The following is a 9,027-nucleotide window of genomic DNA, read 5'->3' as shown; positions in this document are numbered from 1 at the left end:
CATTTCACCTTCAGCAGCGGCTGTCACTTTGGTCTGGTGCCCTACACTTCTGTGACAGCTGTTACTGAATGTGAAATGCCTGTTACCTGTTTCTAATCCATTGCTTGCAGGGCCTTATGTCGTCTCCAGTGCTGCAGCTGTGGAATTTGCCACAGAATCCCCCTTCTTGCAGCACAACTCTGCTCCAGTATCAAAGCTTTCAATAAAGAAACAGTTTCCAGTCCTCATGATTGTGAAGATACCCTTGAAATCATAAGCCAAGTAAAAGAAGTGCAATGTTGTTTTCACAAACTGCAGACAGCCTGAAAAATAGCTCTGAAGCGGTGAACTGCCCATTAACCTCAGTGGGCTGTTAAGGCTGAAAGGCGACCATTTTAAATGTCAGCTCTGTTTACTATTACTGGCTCTATTTCTCTGCTGAACATTTTATCAGAAACATTCAGCCAATGTTTTACCCCCACTATCCCAAACTGCCTCCGACAGATGTCAAAATCCCCAATTGCCCCACCCCACCCCACCCAGCTGCCAGCCTCCACGACCCTGCTAGAAACTTCTACAATGCAGATAGCATGGTCAATAAAGACAAATCAGTGGCATATTGAAAAATAAAAATATGTCTCAACATAAGATAACTTGTACTGATAGCAAAAGAAATAACACAGGGCCTACTGTACTGACTGTGAATATTCATATTTAAATAAAACCCTCCCTTCTTTAAATTTAAATGAGGCTGCCACCAAATTTCCACTCCGCTGCAGCAAAATGCTGCATAATGTAGGAACTTGTCATAGATTCAAGGGCCTGCTTGCAACAGACTTCATCATGGAACCTAGCCCTTAGTTGGTGAGAAAAGACATTTAGGGTCTGTGCACTGGGAGAACACACACACCCCTTGTCTACTTGAGGGAATTGTAAAAGAGACCATCGGAACAGCCTGTGTGTTGTGTGCACTTTATCATACACTGCAGGTTTCACACTCCTTGGGGTGCTGTATACTTTTCACCAAATGGGACAAGAGCCCCCACCCCTTCTTCCCAAGCCCATATTTAAAGTTAGTAAATGGTAAAAAAGTACATATTGAGTTGAATTCTTCCCTTGCATAACTGATTTCAGTGGGGTCACACCAAGAATGAATTTGGACAGTTCTGTGCTGAACGCTACCCAATGGCTTTTTCATCCTTTACATTCTGCCTTCTTTCCCAGAGGGCTTGGCTCCACTAGAAAATATCATCATGTCTGCACACAGTTGTGAAGAGTCAAGTTAGCTGATATGATGCTGAATGTGATTTGCCCTGGTCTATGCTGTCCAGTCAGGATGGTGTCAGCCAACTTAACTCATTGCAATGGTGTCAAACACAATAACATGGTCTATAGAGCAGCGGTTCTCAAAATGTGGGTCGGGACCCCAAAGTGGGTCGCAACTCCATTTTAATGCAGGGCCGCCCAGAGGATTCAGGGGGCCTGGGGCAAAGCAATTTCGGGGGCCCCTTCCATTAAAAAAAAGTTGCAATACTATAGAATACTATATTCTCATGGGGGCCCCTGCAGGGCCTGGGGCAAATTGCCCCACTTGCCCCCCCCCCCCCCCCCCGGGCGGCCCTGTTTTAATGGGGTCTCTAGGGCTGGCTTAGACTTGCTGGGGCCCAGGGCTGAAGCCCAAGCCCTACTGCCTTGGGCCAAAACCAAAGCCTGAGGCCTTCAGCCTTGGGTGGCAGGGCTCAGGTTACAGCCCCCCCACCAGGGGCTGAAGCCCTTGGGCTTCAGCTTTGGCCCCCCCCCCCCGCTTTTGGTTTTCCCCCCCCCAGGGCAGCGGGGCTTGGGCAGGCTCAGGCTTCTGTTCCCCCTCCTCGGGTCATGTAATAATTTTTGTTGTCAGAAGGGGGTCGCGGTGCAATGAAGTTTGAGAACCCCTGTTCTAGAGAGACAAGCCCTTATTCAGAAATGTACTAACAGTGAGTGTGAATGAACAGGGAATTCAAGAGATCAAAGATCCTCTATAGGGAACCATTTATTCCCCCTAATTTTTTGCTTTTATTTTTCAAAGTAAAGATTTATCTACCCATCGTAGAAAGTTCATACCCAGTGCTACTGGAGGTATCCATCTAAGGCATGGGTATGTTGAGATGGGCAAGTTAAGTAACACTGAGGTTATACCGGTAGGTCAAATCAGGACCTAAGGGGCAATCCTAGGGAAAATTTATGGTCCAATAACACATGGTACAACCTGAAAGACCTTCAAGTCTGAGAGAGTTCATATGTCACCATTCAAACACCACACACTCCTTACTCAGGCAGGGCATAATCTTCTTGCAGAAAAATTTGTGATAGGAGGGGTCAAAGTATGCTGGGAAATCCATTCGGTTCATCTCCCTAAGTTGCCTCCTTATTCACCCCACAAGATGAGGGAGTTCTGGGAACACAGCTTGGAGATGCCACAGAGCCTAAAGGGAGAAACTACTTAAATTTTTGTTGGTTATAGGCAATTGCGCACAGAACGAGTCCCTCTGCAGTGCTTCCTGATCACCTCCCCCCACACTAGGAGCACAGCTACTGTGTGAGACATGTATCCCTTGGTTCTCTTCCCTTGTAGCTGCTCCCTAACCTCCATCCAAGGGGTGTAGAAAGTGGAAGAGAGGAAGCTGATAATGCCTGGAGTATTTGTATCAATAAAAACAGCAAGAAGAGACGACATCCTGGAAGTGTAAAGAGCTAGAGTCACAAATCTGAAAAATAAAAACAGTGCATGTGTGTTTGTATGGAATGCCCGCTGTACTGACTGAGTGGAGAACTGTGGTCATATGAATTCACTCATGTTGAAAAATATGCTACTGCTCTGAGAGAGACTCAGAAAGATCTCTTGGGGGTGGGGAGAACAGGGACTAGAGCAGGGGTTCTTAACCTAGGGTGCACGCACCCCCTGGGGGTGCGAGACACCCTTTGTGGGGGTGAGAGACATGCCAGATTTTTTTAGAAGGTAAATCATCGAAAACACAAATTAAGCACAGGCACGTAAGTATAACTACTTTTTTTCATCAAACCTATGTATTTATTAACATTATACATTTTTTAACGATTACTGTGATATACAAACAAAAATATATCTAGGTTTAAGAGGTGTGAGAACATATTTCTTAGGTTTACGGGGTGCGAGAACATATTTTGAGAACCAAAGGGGTGCAGGCTGCAGTAAAGATTAAGAACCACTGGACTAGAGCAATACAAGGAAAAAAACATAAAATTAACTGGAATATCTTAAGCCTGGGATTTCTCTAGGGGTATCGATAACCAGCAATATAAAGAGATGCAAGTGAATACACAACTTGGGAGAGGGGCATATTGTCACACTTCAGTCATTGCCATAGTATATTATTACTGGTGTAATTAGAGACTACTTGGAAAGTGTTAACTCTATCATTTGTATAGCATCTGTTCCCTGGTCACACAAAGATAAAACACACTTCAGTTATCCTGAATGTTTCTCCAGATCTGGGTGAAAGATATTGGTGGGCCCATGTGGGCCTGTTTGCACTGCTGCTGGGAGTAAATTGTACATTCTCTGCACCTGCTCTAGGGAAAAAACAGAGGATTCAATTGCCATATCACCTTTCAAAAGGCATCACACTCACCACCAAAAGCCAGCCTACCCAAAGTGCAAATGTTCAGCATCCAGTGATGAGCAGCTACCAAGACTGCATTTCCCACGCCAATGCATTATTACAACGTTAACTAATCCAGAGTTGGCTCTGAGCCACAATCCCACACCTGAAAAACCTTGAACTGCCCACAGAGAACACCATTGACTTTCATGGGCCTTTCCACCAGCATAAGAACTTGTAAGCATGGAGCAACACTTCACAATTTATAGACAAACAGCATTACTGCAACTCATACTCACATGTGCAGCCCCATTGACTTCAGTGTACTACTTTGACCACTTGAATCAGTTAGAGTTGTGGAATCAAATCCCAGCTCCTATCAGTACAGTCTAATTTCTCACCATATGCAGCTGTATTCAATATTGAACATATATTTCCCAAATCTAAAACCAAATTCCTGGCAGTAAAAATTAATAGAAGGTTTCTGTGTGTGACTTTGTGTTATGTCCCAGAATTACACTTCTTTCTCATGGTCCCCTCTCAATTTATTTCCACTTTGCTACAAACAAAGTAAAACATTTATTCTGATGAAAATCAGGGCTGGAGATAGATTTTTGTTAATTACTTGAGGTGTTAAAATCATCCTTCTCAACAGAAACTTTTCAAGAGGCCTAAATAGGCCCTTTAATTTAGGAAAGGAGGTAAATATGTCCTATTAAATTTACTGACATTTTGATTGGCCAGGATATTTGTTGACTTCCAAATGTTTGACTGGTGTCACAGAGGGACATGGCTCTAGCAAAAGCTTTATCTTCTATTTCAATAGTGGTACAGCCATTAGCCATGGCTAAGGCTATGATTTTGTCATGGATACTTTTAGTGAAAGTCAGGGACAGGTCACGAGCAATAAAGAAAAATTCACAGAAGCCCGTGACCTGTCCCTGACTTTTACTAAAAATATCAGTGACAAAATGGGGAGCCCAGCTGCGGGGTGCGCCCGCACTGCCTGCAGAGGTTGGGCAGCTGCGGGTGCCGCTCTGAGCTCTGGGGCCCTCCACCACCTGTGGGGGGCTTGGAGCTCCAGGATCCCCTGGCTTGGAGCTTCGGGGTACCCCCGCTGCCTGCGGCAGTTTGGAGCTCTCAGGTCCCCTGCCCCCCGTGGCAGCCGGGAGCTGCAGGGGGCCCCCGCCGCCCATGGTGGCCGGGAGCTGCAGGGGGTCTCTGCCACCTGCAGCGGCTTGGAGATTCAGGGGTCCCCCTCTGCCCGCATCCACTGGGAGGTGCGGGGGGCCCCTGCTGCCTGTGGCGGCCAGGAGCTGCGCTCCCTCTGCACACGGTGGCTGGGAACTCCAGGGGGACCCCAGCACACACGGCCACGGGGACCCTGCAGCTCCCAGCGAACAGTGCTGAATTCACAGAGGTTGCTGGAAGTCACGTATTCCGTGACTTCGGTGAAAAAATCATAGCCTTAGCCATGGCCTCTTCTTCACTCTGCACAAGCTCAAAGAGGAGTTCTGTAGCTTATGTGTCTCTGACACTCCCAAGATACTAAATACTGTGGACTACTCTCCACCTTCTGAATTTTGGATTATTTTTTCCATTCATATCTCATTTCTATTCCATATACCATCTATGGAGTCTAGGTATAAAGGCTATATCACTCAACCTGCATTTGTGAATTGCATGGATTCCAGGCAGCCAAAGCAGTCCATGACTGACTGGTTTGACGACCTAGCTGGAAGAGTGCCTGCATAGTCAAGAGAAAGCAATGATTTATTTTTTCAAATACCCAGAGAGTTATATTTAGTTAAACGCTGTAAAGGAAAAGCTCAACGTAAAGTTCACCTTGAATGCTTCTATGGAACTTCACGTACTCTGTTGGTATTGAGTCAACTTTGAACTTGCACGTGGTTTGATGTCAATTTTTGCTAGCCAAGGGCATTTCTTCCTGGTGATTTAGTTTTCAAGCAATAGAATTCAGTTCATATAAAACTAAATGCATGACAGAAAATCTGCCTCCAAAACAACTGCACACAAATGACATTTTTGACAGAAATCTTGTCGAAGTACAGTGTACAAAGTTGTCTGTTATCCATAATGTGTTTTGCTGAGTGTCTACTTGTCAAATGTGTTTGCTACATGTCTAGAAAAGTATTTTTCATTTTTTACTTCAAATGACTTGCATTTTGTTTCTCTTTACAACCAAAGAAGAGAAAACGTTACCAAACAGCCCACCAGGAAATCACACCACATGGCTGTAGAGTTGGGGCAGAGGGTGGGGGAGGAATGGTAGTGTCCTGGTTCATCAGCAGTCATGAATACAAATACAAACCTCTCATCATATCTCTCCAAAGCATGCATTCCACATGCTGATGACCCTGGTTATTGATGGAAGCACTTTGTTGACAATCAGCCAAGATTCCCACAGGCATAATTAAACCACCCCCAACGAGTGGCAGTAGCTATGTCGGCGGGAGAGACATAGCTTTTGTCAGTGAAACTTATGTCGGCCAGGGGTGTGGTGTGTTTTTTCACACCCCTGACCGACAAAAGTTTTGCCGACAAAACTGCTGGTGTAGACAAAGCCTAAGACAATTCTTAGTACTTTGCTTATTTTAACAAAAAAGATATTATAAATTGGTTTAACCATGTCTAATTATTTCATTAGCTTTGTATTCTCCTCACCTCGTGTACTCCCATTAACATCAATGGAAGATGAGAGAGCCAAAGGAAAAGAAAACAGACCCTTTAGTTCTTAAATACTTTAAACACATTTACTGGGAGAAATGATAATGCACAGTCAAGTATTATGCCCACCAATATTGACAGTCTGGATCTCTACATTTTATTCTATAATACAGCATCAAATAAAATGAATAACATGTCTAACGTGTCAAACTCAGATACCTAAAATGAGATGCCTAAATTCACAGTCTGGATCACAAAAAAGGATTTAGAGTAGACACCTAAAATGGATATTTAAGAACTGAAGTGCCTCTTTAGACAACTTAATGTGGGAATAGGTGCTTTAATTTCAGCACCTAAGACTGAAAGTTGGGCCCACAAATCTTTATGTTTCATACAAATTTATTAATGAAATCTCTTTAAAAATATTTTCTTTTTGAAGAGATCTGACATTAGGATTAAATACGTTGGTAGTGATCTGCCTCTGCACTGCCTTGCTTCATTAAGCAGCCTGGCTGGTACATTAGATCTACAATATACACTTGAGGAGGAAGTAGAAGCCCAGTTATTCCTTGAGGAGAATCGTCAACTAATTTAACTTCATTCCAAGCTCTGCCGTATTCTCCACGAACTAAACTACAGCCAATGCCAATTCTGTCTGCTATAACCTATGAAAGAAAACAAAAAGGAGTTAATGAAAGTCATCACTAGTTTCTGAAAGGTATCACAATACGTTTAGTTTGTGAAATGCAGCGTTGGGTCATGGAAATGCTTAAACAGGAGAACAGCTGAAAGGTGCAGAGCCTTCCTAAAGGAGACTTGGTAATGGAGATTTTTCTGGATTCCCTGCAGGGTTCTTCAAACAGTAAATATTCACTGTAGGTCCTGGAGGGAAATTGCATTTTTAAAATGTGATTTCCATCATATTCTAGCAGAGCAGGAGTGATATACAGTTATTATAATTCTTTTCAAGAACTGACTCATTTTGTGTTATAAGTCACTCCTCCAGGCATCAAATTGAAAGGGCACATGTGGTCCCAAGACAGAGTCTTTTCAACAAATTTAGAAAATATTGGAGGAGCTGTTTTTGAATTACAACACCCTAAAATAATCTACCTATACAAACAAAGATATATATGTATGCTCTGCATATGTATACAACATGGAACATATATGATGATGTTTGATACAAAGGTTTAACCGGCATGGGTTTGTGATTGCAACATCACTCATAAGCTTATCTCTCAACATTCAGACCAGCCAGTGTATGATACAAGCCATTGCAATGTGTGACAGATGACTGGAATGTGGAACACTTGAGTTTTGTTGCACGTTACACTATAATTGACATATTGTAATTAGGCTTGGAGGATTGAATTTTTATTAGTAATTGTCAGCAAACATCAATATCACCTCACACACACAATGAAAAAGTATTTCCACTGATAATAATCTAAATATGCGGATAGGCAAAGAAAGAAAAATGCTGCTTGAGAACTTAGAGTCCCACCTTAATGGGTATAAAACGTGTTGTGATGCCAGCATAAGTGGAGCAGGAGTAGGGGTGCCATTTAGGTAGGCCACTGGAAGCAGTCCCCTTCCTCCCCCGTGCTTTATACCACAAGTTAATTTTAAGAATGTCTACTTTAAGTAATTATTATCTGACAACCCCCCGTCCAAAATTCATACAGCTCTGAAAATTTAAATTGATAAAAATTGAAAAAAATGGTTAAAAATTAACATTCATATTATCTGTCGAAATTATAAAAAAAAATTGAATTCTGCCAAGCCTAATTATAAATTTTTTAAGTATAAAAATTCTTCCAAAGGATGTTTCCTCGTTGTGTGAATGAAATAAATCAGTTCTGTAATTTGTTACAGATGGCAGCGGGATTCTCATGACCTGCGCATCTTGAACCTGGGTTGGCAGTCAAGCTGCTCTGGGCCCCAGCTCCTCTCTGACCCTCTCCTCCAGTGAGCAGCGAGAAGGAGCCTGGCTGCCCCAGAGCCTTAGTTTTTGCAGGAGAGGAAGTGGGAGGCTGCGCCACAACATTTTTCACATGGAGCAGGGAGGAAGATGGATTGGAGCCTACCAGCCTATTAAGAGACCAGCAACTCATTGTCTGCTCCATTTCCTCTTCCCTCAATCTTGTGAAAAACATAGCAGCTCAGCCTACTCTAGTCTATTCTACTTCATTCCTCCATTTTCCTCCTCAAAAATACTCCTTCTGGGTTCCCTTCCTGGGACGCTCTCTCTGCAATTTGGAGGGAGGAGGAGAAAGACAGAAAGGATCAGGGAGCCCAATGCTACCCAAGGAGAGTCTCTTTTTCCTTTCTGCACCCTCGCTAGCCAGCTGTTGCTCTGATCTTGAGGCCTACCACATGTGTATGTGGTGCAGCAGAAGGGAGGCAGAAGCTGCTCTACTGTGGGATGCACCATATAATGCAGTATACCTGGGAGGTTGCTCATGAATTATCCCATCAAACAAATGCTAGTACAATCTTTACAACATGCCATTATTTAGTTTGTTTATGCTACATATTTTTAAAAGGGTCAAAATATAAACAAAAGTACTTGTTTAGAGGTGTTCTCAACCTGGGGGGACCCTATTCTTCCCATACTGCTGAATGAGAGAGGTCCTGGTTATATGGGAGAGGGGGTCCCGTGTGTAAGCGGTTGAGAACTAGTTTCAGAGTTTTTAAAAAATTGTACTGGGACTATTTTTCATATCCCTCATCCAGTAAA

General features: G+C 43.3%; 1 protein-coding gene across 1 annotated transcript in view; it reads right to left on the bottom strand.

Moving 5' to 3' along the window:
* Positions 1-3,437: 3,437 nt before the first annotated feature.
* ARMC3 (armadillo repeat containing 3) overlaps positions 3,438-9,027 on the bottom strand; it is a 102,104-nt gene continuing 96,514 nt past the window's right edge. The window contains exons 18-20 of the mRNA XM_065398468.1: positions 6,775-6,949; positions 5,263-5,343; positions 3,438-3,562 (exon numbers count right to left, since the gene is read on the bottom strand). Coding sequence (XP_065254540.1) covers positions 3,438-3,562; positions 5,263-5,343; positions 6,775-6,949 — 381 coding nt within the window. The remainder of the gene's footprint in view (positions 3,563-5,262; positions 5,344-6,774; positions 6,950-9,027) is intronic.

Source organism: Emys orbicularis, chromosome 2, assembly GCF_028017835.1.
Source record: "Emys orbicularis isolate rEmyOrb1 chromosome 2, rEmyOrb1.hap1, whole genome shotgun sequence".
Taxonomy (NCBI): Eukaryota; Metazoa; Chordata; order Testudines; family Emydidae; genus Emys; species Emys orbicularis.
Note: the sequence above shows the minus strand (reverse complement) of the source record. Positions and strands in the feature narration are given on the sequence as shown.